This window comes from Rhea americana, unplaced genomic scaffold (assembly GCF_003343005.1).
Source record: "Rhea americana isolate MKP2758 unplaced genomic scaffold, rheAme1 scaffold_20, whole genome shotgun sequence".
Taxonomy (NCBI): Eukaryota; Metazoa; Chordata; class Aves; order Rheiformes; family Rheidae; genus Rhea; species Rhea americana.
Genome location: NW_028186150.1, coordinates 262,053 through 275,513, shown reverse-complemented (window position 1 = coordinate 275,513; position 13,461 = coordinate 262,053). Strand labels below are relative to the sequence as shown.

Here is a 13,461-nt window from a genome sequence, read left to right as displayed (position 1 = left end):
TTCTCTCCAGTGAGCTTCAGGCTTGGGGAATCTGGAGCTCAGCCAGGTTCCTCCATCAGTGCTGGCCACCCTTCGGCAAGCCAGCTGTAATCTCTTCTCCCGGACAAGTCCCAGGCAAGATAGCCAGCAGCTCCTTGCTGGGCTCTGAATTTGGGGAGCACTACTAAGCATGAAGAGTGTGATTGCTGTCACCACAAGAAAGTCAATATTACAAACAATTACTACTGTGACATAGATGCTGCTGGAGAGTTTGCATAGCATGTAAGTTGATGGCTCTTGTGATTTATCAGACTGTTTGTGTAACAATTCATAATGCTGCAATTTATAATGCTACCTTTGTCTACATAGAACTAAGTCAAGGGCCATTAAAAAGTGCTCAGTTAACACGTTTGATTCTATTCACTGGTCCCAATAAATTGAAAAACAAATCCAGATAGCCTGTATTAACAGTAAAGCCTGTTATCTTTTATGTAATCACTTTTTGTAAGTATTTTCTCAGAGAAATAATATTAAGCATGGTTTTCCTCTGCACAGTTTACCACCTTTGTGAAAATGTAATGGTCATCTTACACACCCAGTAAGATGAAAAGTCAGTCCTAGATCTACCATCTTTTCACAGAAAAGAAAACAGAAGTCTTCTTTCACCCCTCACACCACTCTCCCCAATACSTTACTTTAGCAGTTGTCAGCTCCCATATATTGCTCGGGCATATTGAGTAAGATAACAGAGTAACTCGTCACCCCGTTRATCTTTTCTCATGTTAATGTCATGAGTGTTTACTTTGTGTATGCACTGCCAGGCGAGAGGACACACAAAAGGCATGTGAAGGTAAAGAGCTGTCTCCACATAAATTTGGCTTCTTCAGAAAACACTCCACAAAAACTAACCACAAGAGTGAGAATTCCTGTGGCTCTGTCAACACATTTTTGTTCTACCTCACTGTTTCTCAAAAGCTGGGGTGCAACTTACTTGGTAGTCACATAAGTGTTTAAAGGGTGTTGCAAAATGTTGGAAAAAAACCAGCATTACCTGGCAATAGACCTGGTCTAGGACTGCAGAGTAAGATCAGGCTGGAATTACTGGCCATAAATGTTCTTTCTGGTAAGAAATCAGCTAGCTGCTGACAGAAATTCAGTTTCCCAAGACAAGGAGTAATTTTTGCACCTACTGCCAGTAATTACAACCAGTTTCTGCTCCCCTACCTTGAAAAACCAAGCTATTGTCAATTCAGTGTTACATAAAATTAGATAAATTGAAAAGGAGTCACAAAAAGCTCAAGGGCCACTTTTTAAAATAAGACAACAGTCCAGAATGAGTGGGGAGAGCCCTTACTAAAAAGATTTCAGATAGCTAGACAGAAAAACAAAAGCAGSCAAGTTCAAATGCAAGACCATATCCATGTGTGTCTTGTGGGTATTATAAAAGCCAAAGTCAGATGTTTTATAATCAAAGATATTCTTACACCTTAGAACTATGCTCATTGAAGACTGCTAAAACTGTATTTATTTTATTTTAAATTTAGTAATTTAATTGCTAGAAAGCATTTGTATGGTTCAAATGACCCAAGGCTCAGATATTTTGAAATTGTGTATTGTTACATTTAAATTAAAGTAAAACAAACATTCTCTCCCCACACACTCTACACACTATTTATTTCCTTTGTAGAGCCTATAAATTCAAGGAAAGATGAGTGTAATGTGTTACGTTATCATATTTGCATTTTAAAATCTTGATAATATAAGTTTTCATCAACTCAATACACCCTTCTCAAACATGCCAAGTTGATTTTGAAACCAAAGTCAAGTACTTTACTCACATATACATGAAAGCCACATACAAAGAAACTCTTAACTCTTTTCTTAGAAGGATACCTGTACAAACTTATGGCCTTTGTAGAAATTCTAAATATAGTTTAATTATAACAGTATACACACACACACACTCCTACACAACAGTGAGATAAACTCATCACCCTCTCAGTGAATAAATGGCTATACAATTGCCATATTACTAATGCTATGAAATCAACGAGTTTAAGCATGTAATATAGCAGCTTCCAATGTGTGCGTGGATGAAAAGTTTTTTTTAAATACCAGGGTATGGCTCTATTTCTAGACCAAATGTACCAGCACAGGATAGTTGTTCTTCTATAATATTTTACAACTATGTATAGAAAATGTTAAAATGAGCTACAGTTAATTTTAATGCAAATTAATCTAAACAAAACAGTATACATAATCACATATAAAAAGTTACACTTCTGCCTGTAAGTCTTGAAAAGCTTTCTGCTCTGCTTCTGTAATTAGGTAAGGGTCCACTATGATCAATCACTATATTTCAGAAAAAAAGGCCAAGCGCCTACAGAACCCTTCTTCAATTTAAGAGATATTAATATTATTTAAATTAATGGGACTACCGATGATATATAAAGATTGCATATGTAGGTAAGTCTCCATGAGATTAGATGCTATCATATATCACAGAAAACGATATAAACAAAAGAAAGTATTTTTTCCAAATGACTTGAAATAAAATTAACATTAAAACCTGCTATTCGGTCTGTTCAAATATTTGCTTTCATACTACAGTACCTACCAGTTGAGAACTCTGATTTGACTGTACCACCTTAACCTGAGGAGGCTGCACTGTATTTGATACAGAGACCGTGCAAATGTTGTTTGGTTGCCTTATTCCTATTGTCTGCGTCGTGACAACAGCAGAAATGCTTCCAGAGGCAGACTGAGGTAAAACTTGTGATAGCTTGGTTTGTTGAAGTGACTGCTGAGACGGCTGTCCTTGCAAAACTGAATGTTGACTATTCAGTAAAGATTGTCTCAATGCAGGTAGACTTTTCTGAAAACAGGAGAAAGTTTATGAAATATCAGATTTCCAAGCTGTCAAAAAAAAAAAAACTTGAAATTTTCTATAAATTTAAAGAATATAGCTTTCTTTCCAATTATGCAATCTGTCTATTACTCAGAAAGAAATCAGATTGAATATACTTCATAGTAGGAAAAGTTCAGTTTACATTTTTAGTAAGCTTTCCTTTTGAATTTAACAATACAAAAGATTTTGATGTGTTCTAATTCCACCATAACAGGAAAATATGACATCCCCTCATCAACACTCCCTCCTTAAAACACTCAACTATCTAGAACTTGTGGGAAGGGCAAAAAAGGGAAACAGGAAAGGCAGAACAGTAGGAACAACTCTATTCCCATTGCATGCTAAAAGCAGCAAGTTGCACCAATTTCCTGACGTGCCTCCAGTACCTAGAACAAGATGATTTAACTGTTAATGCCCTATAGCAATAGTTGTTTACTGTAATATTACTGATCTAATGTATTCTGACTGGATTAGAAAAGTGTACTATTGTATGCTTCATGTTCAGACCAGTTCAGCCAAAAAATACAGTTCTAAAAGGATATCCTGTATCTTTATGAACAAACTTTTTATTTTTTATGCGTTAGTAGTGCTCTTTGAATGCTCCCCCAAGCACTCGTAGATTTCAAGTGTTTAACCCAACCTATAGCTCCTTCTCAGCTTCTACTATTTATTTAAAAACATAATGGCTGTTGCCAAGAGAAGACTTCAATGAAAAAAAAACAAGTTAAAAATTTTCCTCTGCAGTCACTTCTCGCATAATGATAAGCGGCAAAAAGCACAAGTAAGGGGTAATGATATCGTGAAAAAACAGAAGGGGAGAGAATTGAAATTAAAAAAATTTGAAGTGACAAAAGAAAGGGTGGAAATCCGTGCTAAACTGAAGTTCAGGACTAGAACAAAAATCTCAAAGCATTTGCTTTTGAAATGATARTTGTGCTTTGTTGGGGCAAACGTGGTTCGTATGCAGGTATATATTATAGCTAATGTACAAAGAATGAATTAGAAGTTTACCACTACATATACTAATTTAGGACCTAACAATTAATAAATGCACTTACTATCAAAGCAGAAATTCAATTATAGACAAGATTAGTCCCAGCTTACAGACAGGATCTAATAATTAATTATTTAAGCAGTATTATTCAGTTTAGTTTTTAATAGTCATCATTACATATGTACTGAAATGACTCTCTATATAGACTCATATATAGATCGCAATCAACAATATGGAAGTTATTTAATTACTTGAAGCATTCTATAGAAGTAACTTGCAATTCTTCCAAATGTGAATATTGTACTTCATCACAGAAAACGAGTCTACTATCACAGAAAAGTAAATGTATTACGAGAGTAAAGTTYCACTACAGAACATATGACGTGTAATTTCCAAACTAGAGAATAAACATTTTTTTACTTAAAATTAGTGACTAAAATAGCAGGGCTACTCAAGAAGTAACTACAGTTCAGCTCTGGACCACAAGTATGTTTTGCTTAAACCTAAATCAAGGTCCCAAACAGACCTGTCCTCCTGGAGGAGACCCCTATYTCTCAGCAGTCTGGTGCCCTGGCCAGGAGCGGCTGGCTGCAGCCCAGTGCCACAGCTCGCAGCCATGAAGCAGGCAGCAGTACCTGGCCAGGCAGAGCTGCAGSCTGCACGTCGCAGTCCGCTGAGCACATACAGCTTGGTAAAACTACCCATCGCAGCAGAAATTAGCACTACAAAGTAAAAATTAATTGAGTACTCCTGCTCTAGACAGGCAAAGCTAATGCCATTTAAAAGCATATTCTAAAACTTCAAGTATGGACATCTGCATTGACATAAATTTATCTAAACAATGTTTACGTTACCTTAAGGAAAGGTACAAGATATGGCTGAGGAGATGATTTGAGCTCTGATTGAAGGCGGCCTGTAAATTCTTCCGGATCAATCTTTGCATCCTTGGTGGGGGGGGAACCCATAACAATGCAGTTTAGTTTTTTGGTTGTTTCCAGGTAATAATGAGAACATAAACAACTGTCAAGCTCACACTGTAGAAACACACACACTTCCCATATATAAACATACAAACATACACACACACACACACACACACACACAGATAGATATGGATAGAAAGATATGGCTAGCTAGGCTACTATATCAAGAAAAACATTTAAAATTCAAGTTACTCAACTCCTCTGTAGCTATAAAATCTTTCTATCAACAACTAATTTATATATTTACCATGCTGCTCAGAAATAAGGAATCTCTGACCTTTATACACAGAGTGCCCTCAGGGATGCACACTTTTAAGAAACAACTAGATCCCACAAACACTCAAGTCTTTTCAGTAATTTCATTCTCTTGATAACTTTTACACAGCAATTTCTCGTGAAAAATATTAAAATATTAACCAAATAAATCCAATAAAATATTATCCAAAACTGGATAGTTGAAGTAACCATACAAACTATTATAACAGCAGCTAGCTCTTGTAATAGGAAAATATTTTTACTCAATTTCAAAACCAATTTTGAAAGTCTAATTTAATCCAGTAAATATGCACATGGATTTGTATACATTAATTGATACATGTAGTTCATTTGCATATAAAAACTGTACATATACAAAATACTCAAATACGTGTGCACACGTATATACAAATTAAAGATATAKTTATATTTTTATATATATATAAATATACACTTATATAAAACTATAAGATATTTAGCAAATACAGGAGACTCATTTAATCCAAATATATTTTATAATACTTTTGAAATATCATTAGTTTAAAATCTCAAATTGTAATAAAAACCTTCCTTGGGCTGATATAGAACAAAACAAAAACAAACAAATCAATACACCCTCATTTATTATATATGTGCTTCAATATTTTGTTTAAAATATAACTAGTACTTACCTCTACTTAGCTGAGGTTTCCTAGTTTCCAAAAGTCAAACTATTTTTTACTGAATATTTTTACCATTGAATACTATTGTTGGATGGCTCTTACTTTTTTAAAAAAGTCTTAGGATTGTTTAAAATACACAGGTTTCTCTGACAACCAATTTAAAGAGATATATATCAGCCACTTTCAAATCCAAATCCTTTATAAATTATATTTACTTTCTTTCAAGAAGCTGATCTATCTGTCCAAGTCCAGAGTAGTATCTATTTGCAATACATTTATATAATTCACTGAAACATCCATAGTACTGAAGACTACTTTACGTCAGGCTTTTTCTGGGCCCAAGGATTTTATCTAGCTGAAAAACTTTGCCTCTTGAAATCCATTTGCAGTTAAGGCTCCATGTAGCTGCGTTTTTCTGCGGAACTACCTGAACTCAGCAGCTTAGCAGAATACATTTCCTTTAGTCCTAGAAATGCTAAACTGTCTTGTACAGGGTTCATACAGTGGTTACAACAGTTACGGTTATAACTTTTTACTTTAACAGTTACAGTTATAGCTTTTTACTGTTCTGTACAAGACCGTGGTTTAGAAGAAGAAAAACTTAATGAATCCTTAAGGAAAAAAAATCTTGTATTTTATTGTGTTTGTCTAAATAAACATGATCCAAATAATATCCATTAAAACAAGAGTACTTTTCATAAATGCCTATTAAATAATTCGTTGGATTTCGTTTTCCAAAAACTAAAGGAAGCCTAACTTAACAGATTCCTGAATATGTGTAATGCATAGAATATTTGCATTTTGATGCAGTCCATCTTCCTTCATTATYGGTATAGCAAAAAATTATGATCAAATCAATAATTTTCAGCATGCATAAATAACGTGTTTAAYATATAACTGATATAACGAAAGGCAAAGGTAAATATTTATATTTACCAACAAATCCTGAACCAGAGCTTTCACATTACGGGATGTTTCTGGAGAAGGTGAATTATGAGAAGCAAGTTTTATAAGGGTAGCTAAAAAGTTTTTGCATTTTTTCACATTCTCTTGCATTTCCTGTAAAAAAACAAAAAAAAAGTCAGATGCATGCTACTCAAATCATGATCACTGCATGCACTAATCACTATAAATAAGGAAAACGCAAAATTGGTTCTAATTCAGACAGAAGACATTAGAAATACATCTGCAGTTATTTTACTATTGTTGCTAGTTATCCAACAGTTTCTTCACTTCTTTATGTAACTAATTATCATACCTTACGACTAATAACAAAAAATCAACAATTTTTAAATGATTGGTTCAGTATCTTTGTACAAAGCAGCTACAACAGTAAAATAAGATTAGAAATAAGTTTCCAAACATCATATCTAATCTTTTCTTCATCAGTGTAAAAACAGATATTCTAATTTTTTCAGCTGTCATTTTTATATGGTGTAATTTTATCTTACTTTGAGAACCAGAAGTGTTACACTTCAGTGTAACAACAGTTTTGAGGCCCAGGAACATAATAATAAGGAGGTCCACAGACTGAAGGTCAGATTGTTCTGATTACATAAAGCGCTTTCTTGCTGTTGAAACGTATATGGCAGGATAGGTAAAGCTGACCATTATTGCCCCTCTCAGAATTTGTATTTCATTTACTTGAAATAAGAGGAAGGGTTTCTAGTTTGTTAAGAATTTGTTTCATCACAAATAGTGGACTTGCATGAAAAAATGCTGTTTCTGAACCAATCTGAAAAATTTACACAATACTAAGAAAAATGACAGATCTAGAATCTACATACTTACCTGTGACACCACTGTAGTTCCAGGTACAGGAGAGCTTGGTATGACCTGGGGCTGTGCTGGTACTTGTGCTGTTGTATGAGGCGGAAGTGGCAGCCGAGGCTGACCCTGGGTTTGCGCTGAAGCTTGAGTTTGCCCACCAGTAATTACTGTGGGTTGTTGAGAAGCTGATGTTCCAGTTGTTACTGTTGTTTTGAATAAAGTTGGAGCACTTGTTGCAGCTACTGATACCTATTAATATTTTACATTGAAAACCAGATAATTCTCTTCTTTTAAATCTTTTACTCAATCATAAAGTTCTTAAAAGCCCAATAAGAAAAAAAACATTTCCTTTCAAATATACCTTTGTTGACAAAAAAAAACCCACTGACTTCAGTTATTTGCTTTAATCCTAATTTTGTTACCCTTTAACTATGCTGAATAGCCAAAGGTCTCATTAAAAGTTTTTTTATTACAAAAATAGACCACTAAAAATGAATTTCTATAATCCAGCTCTTTAATATCACCATGCTGATATTACTTGTTTAACACAACTTTCTGAAAAACTGACCCTTATGATAAGCACATCAACTCCCAATGATCTATGTCACCAGGTTTCCAATTACCGCTACCACCGTTACAGTGACAGATCGATACAGATGACAAAAATGCACTAATACAGCTTCCAGGTTTAATCTGGGCCCAGCAGCAGTACATATGCTTTGGCACAGTGCAAAACCCTACCTCAAAAAGCTKTTCTGAACCCAGCTTAAAACTGAACCAATATTACCCTTTTTATTATCTAAGAAACAATAGGAAAAAATACAAACAAAATATCTAGGCTATCACTCAATATCTTTGTAATGGTGAGATGATTGTATTTTATTAATTTTTGTTTTTATGTTTTTAATAAAAGCAATTTGTTAACATTTCTCAAAGTCATTTTAGAAAAAAAAACACACAATTATGAACTTCATTTCCCCTTTTCTTCCCTGCCCCCTCATATTTTGTGCCTTATATTCTTGCTACTTACTGTGGTATGTGAAAGAATAGAGCCACCTGGTAGTGTTGCAGTAGAAGCAGCACTAACTGGTGTAGTAGATGATTGAACAACTTTGGCTTGCACTGGAAGTCCTAGGCGGACAGTAGATGTGGCCACAGAAGTTGGTTGCTAGTAAAGGAAAAAAGAGGAATCTACTTTTTCATCTTTATAACTTGATCTCCAAGCTTTTTATCAATAGTGATTATACAAATAATTATTAACTCTGCAAAAAGAAAAACTATAATATGCTTAACCATAACTTATTCTTAAATATACAATAACAAATATTGCAAAAATGAGCTTTCTTACTGTTCAATGGTAAGATGTTTGCAGTATTTCCCCTAAAAGCTATTTCTCATATAGCTGTCAAAAAGATTAGAAAAAACACAATCTTACTTGTGAAAAAACTGTTACATCGATATTTTACTTAAGCTGTAATATTTACATGATGCTATTACTCATCAAAATTTGAGTTTATAGTTGTCAATAACATATATTGATCCATTTGATGTATTACAGTGATTTTTCTTAAAAAATTAATATGGAGACAAAATATAAAGAACAGAAAAGATTTTAAAAAAAATTTAGATGAAATTATATACAAACATTTTACAGAAATCAAGTCTAAACATTTTGAGAACCACCAGCATAGAACTCACATTCTATAATCAGAAACAACTGGATGCAGATGAAGGAAAATGACTGATTTGCAACCTCTCACTAACAGAAACTGAAGAACCGTTAATTCTTCTTACACGACAAGTATGTCCACTATGTTTGTAATTTATTTTAATTAGGAGAGATATACTGAAATCTCTTATAATCAAATAAAAAGATACAGCAGACCAGATTTAGGAACAAAAAATGTGAACGGGAAAGTATCATGTAATTCAACAGAAATGTAAAATGTATGGATGAAATGCATAATGCCACACAATGTGGCAATTCCAACARAAGAAAAACACTTGTTATTAAAAATGGAGACCACAATTTTCAAAAGGATTCTAAGCATACAGTTAAAAAATATGGTGTCTGCATGAAAAGTGAAATTGTACATGCAAATAAAGTAAATAAGCACCTAACTACTGCATCACATTAATAAATTCACATTCAAACCCAGARCTGCACATGCACTGAAATTCCTGCTGAAAATGTGGATAAGCATTGAGTATACTCTGAAAGCAGGTAACAACACAGAAAAAGAGAGAGATACTGCACTATATTTTTTCTTTTACCTTCCAAAGCACAAGTTAATTTCTCTTTCAAAGGAATTTCAAARCCAATTTAAAAATTTCTTCATGCCCCTTTCATGTGCCTCAATTTTAACCCAGAAGAAATCATCTTTTCTGGAGAGAGAGGCAATGTCTACAACCATTAACGCTTACTGATATTTCCAAGGAGGGTCAACTTTTGCCCATTGGGATTGTGTATTTTTATAGTGTGCATAGTTATCGACAAAATAATTAAACTATATAAAGCACGCTTATGGATTCTCTTATGAAGTAACTGCAGCACAATGAGGGCCAAAATGCCTATAGACAAAGTTGCATAGGCATTAATAATAAAAAGGTAATTTACTTGCTTCTTATTCACTGCTGGTCTTGCATTTTATACTCTCTTATAACTTGCATTTACTAAGATTTGCATCCAAACATGTATTTAGAAAAATTCATACATTCTCTAAATGGTTGTAGTAACAGATTGCAGACAATATTGTTTCTCATGAGATTAAAATCATTTTCCTTGATTCATATTTTCAGTTATATATCTCTGTAATTAATACTTTTACCAAGAATGGCTTATTTTAGACTCTTATATTGTCCATTAAACCTACATAAAAATCAAAGAACATCCAGTATACTTAAGAGATCTCCAGAAGGAACAGAGGCCCAGATAGGCGGTCAAAGCCCCAAGCATTCCTTACCAATCAGTCCAGCAACATCCTYTACTGGATATCAATCATCTGCACTCGAGGAGCGGGGGGGGGAAGTCTACCTGACATCTGAACAAAACCTTTTTGTTTGTTTGTTTGGATAGCTTTCAAGATTTTTTTAAATCTTTAAATCTTAAATTGGGATGTCTTCCATACTGAGGCATACTAGAGGCAATAAACAGCATCATCATGAATAGGTAGGATTGTCTGTCTTTTTGCAAGAAGGATCACATAAGCTTTTTCTTTTTTAAAATATATCCTTCTTTTCTCTATTTTAAAGGAGATCACTAGTTTTAAATTCCTTAAAATACTGGTTGAATGAAACAATATGTATCTGATTAATATTTCCATTTAATATAAATATTGTGTATGTTGTTCATTTGCTTATAAGCTGTGTTTCCAACCTAAAAATACAGCATGCCTGTGTTCTGAATCTGTCCCCTTCTTGTCAGTAACAGCTTCCAGAGGTGAGGATTTACAAAGAAAGCAGATAACCAGGCAAACCTCTGGCAGCCATTTGGTTCCAAGAAAGACCTGCAGCCAGAAATCTGCAAATACAAAGCTCAAACAGGCAGCTAGAGAGTTTTTTTCAGCTAATAAATGCCTACAATTTATCACAGGAATATACTTGAAAACTAAATTGCTTATAAGTGAAATATATAATTTCAGTATCATAATAGCATATTACCTGACAAAGTAGGCAGCACATTTCATACATAGCATTTCACAGTGCCAGACCACAAGAGCCAACTGTGCAAAATGAAGACTAAATTCACTTTGCTTTAAAAATAACCAGTGATTAAAACCTTTTGATGCAAAATTGCAGTAAAAATCTATTAATGTGTTGTGTAGTAAGAAAATGCCTTACAACTAAAGAACTGCAAACAAAATAGTGCAACAGTTTACAAATGTAGCCCCAAAACTCAAAAACGTTAAAAGGTAAGTATGAAATGAGTGGATCGGAAATCTAACAAGGAACTATCCTGAAGAAATGTGTAAGTATTATGAAAATGATCTACAAATTACATCAGTAAGTTGCCAGAAGGCACTATAAGGGACTCCCAATGCAAACACATCAACAAAACGAAAAAAACTCTGATACAGAAACCAACAGTTGAATTTTTTAGGGAAAGGGAAAGCTGTAAACAGACCTCATGAAAAATCCATCAGGAGGAGAACAAAAATGTTCAATATTATATGAAAAAAGGCATAACCCAGTGTATCAAGTTTCTAGTGGAATAGTTTAAAGGAATTCATGATGTTCTTTAAATCTGCTAAGGCATGATGCTGATTAAATTCCAAAGTTATCAACAGAAGCTTGGAAAGGAACATATTTTCAAATGCAGTTGTATTGTTTCTGACTAGACACATCATATATTTTTCAGCTGCTTAAATATATAAATTATTGTTTAGGCTTTTTTTGAATACTTGGAAATCAGTAGGCAGGACACTAAGACGTGAACGAATACAGTATATACTCCAGAACAAATCTCCGTAGGGACACCAGGGTATGCTTAGACAGCTTTCTGCATGCAGACCTCACTTTGCTCTGTCCACACAGAGCAGCTAGATTCGCTAAGCAGAGTACAGCACAGAGCAAATGYGGATATAAGGCTTTAAGCTGGATCTGGCTCACGTCTGGCCAGCTTGGAAAGTGGATATACCAAGATTCATTCTGGCTGCACAAGTCATGCAGATAATGCAAGTTACTCCAGTTTCAGGGCGGAATAAGTCACTTCGCGCAAAGGCAGTCAGTGTACATTATAACTGATCACAGAAGGAGTCAGTTTGGAATTACTCTGTATACAGTAAATTCACTCTCTAAATAGCTACGTCTTAACTTTCCTGTGTACAGCTTCTCCCCAAAGCTATGGACAAATGGAGAGAGAAGCAAAGCTTGAGGCATAAACAGGCACAAATAATGTATCTACTGTGCACACATAAGCTGATTTTAGATTTGAAAGTATAAGGAACATATAGGCTGTGTTTAGAAAACCAGGCCATCTGAATAGGGAAAAATTATCTCAAAATATCTGGGGATAATTTGCCATTGTCAAAGCAAGACTACACCAATTTTAGGTATTGCATCATGTATTCACAGCTTTATAAAAATCAAGGCAGTTTGAACTGCCACAGGCTAATTCACTGATGTAAGTAAATGCTTGCAAGCAGGTTTGTGGCATACACATATTTTGTATTACAGTACCACCTACTGATGAAGACTGCGGGTACCAATCTACCTGATACTAAGAAACTCAATCTCTGCACTACAAAGCAAGAAACTCACTTTTGTCAAATGTTACCTGTACTTTTTGTGAACAGTCCTGCCAATCAACTTAGCCACTATCAATCATCTCAGGAAGACAGAAAATGCTCCCATAGTATTTAAGCTAATATTAACAAGAAAGCAGGGGCAAGTTTATCAATATCAAGTGTCTTTCAACATATGGCATCTGCCAGGTGCTACACAAAATTCAGTTTAACTGAATTTGACTTTTAGGGTTTAGATTTGCAAAATCTGAAATAAAACTCAGTGAAGATTTCTTACAAACAAAACTGGCCATCGTTTTGTTAAACATCAACAATGTTTAACAAAGGGGAAAAAAAAAACTAAGGTGGGATCACGGACACCGGCAGAAGCATCGAGTAAAGGTCAAATCTGGTAGTTCATTTCAGAATAAATAATTCATACAATCTTTCTCACAGAGAAAGCTGGTAGTCCCACATACTGTTAAGGTATCAACACTCCTCGTTAGCAAAACCTGTTTTCTGATACTTAGAAGTCTAACAGATTTCTAAAATGTTCATAGAGAAATTTAATATGCTTGTTGACTGCCTCAGACTTCTTTTTTCTTTCTCTCTTTTTTCTCTCTCTCTCTCTCTTTTTTTTTTTTTGGTGGTGGTGGTGGGCAACGCGACACTATGGTTCACCTGGAAC

At 34.4% G+C, this 13,461-nt stretch overlaps 1 protein-coding gene across 1 annotated transcript in view; it reads right to left on the bottom strand.

Annotated features, from left to right (window-relative positions):
* The window catches only part of LOC146596467 (transcription initiation factor TFIID subunit 4-like), a gene marked incomplete at its 5' end in the record, with an annotated part of 149,308 nt that overhangs the window by 122,830 nt on the left and 13,017 nt on the right, over positions 1-13,461 (bottom strand). Inside the window, 5 exons of the mRNA XM_085303728.1 lie at positions 2,597-2,854; positions 4,736-4,825; positions 6,718-6,840; positions 7,573-7,800; positions 8,582-8,719. Coding sequence (XP_085159854.1) covers positions 2,597-2,854; positions 4,736-4,825; positions 6,718-6,840; positions 7,573-7,800; positions 8,582-8,719 — 837 coding nt within the window. The remainder of the gene's footprint in view (positions 1-2,596; positions 2,855-4,735; positions 4,826-6,717; positions 6,841-7,572; positions 7,801-8,581; positions 8,720-13,461) is intronic.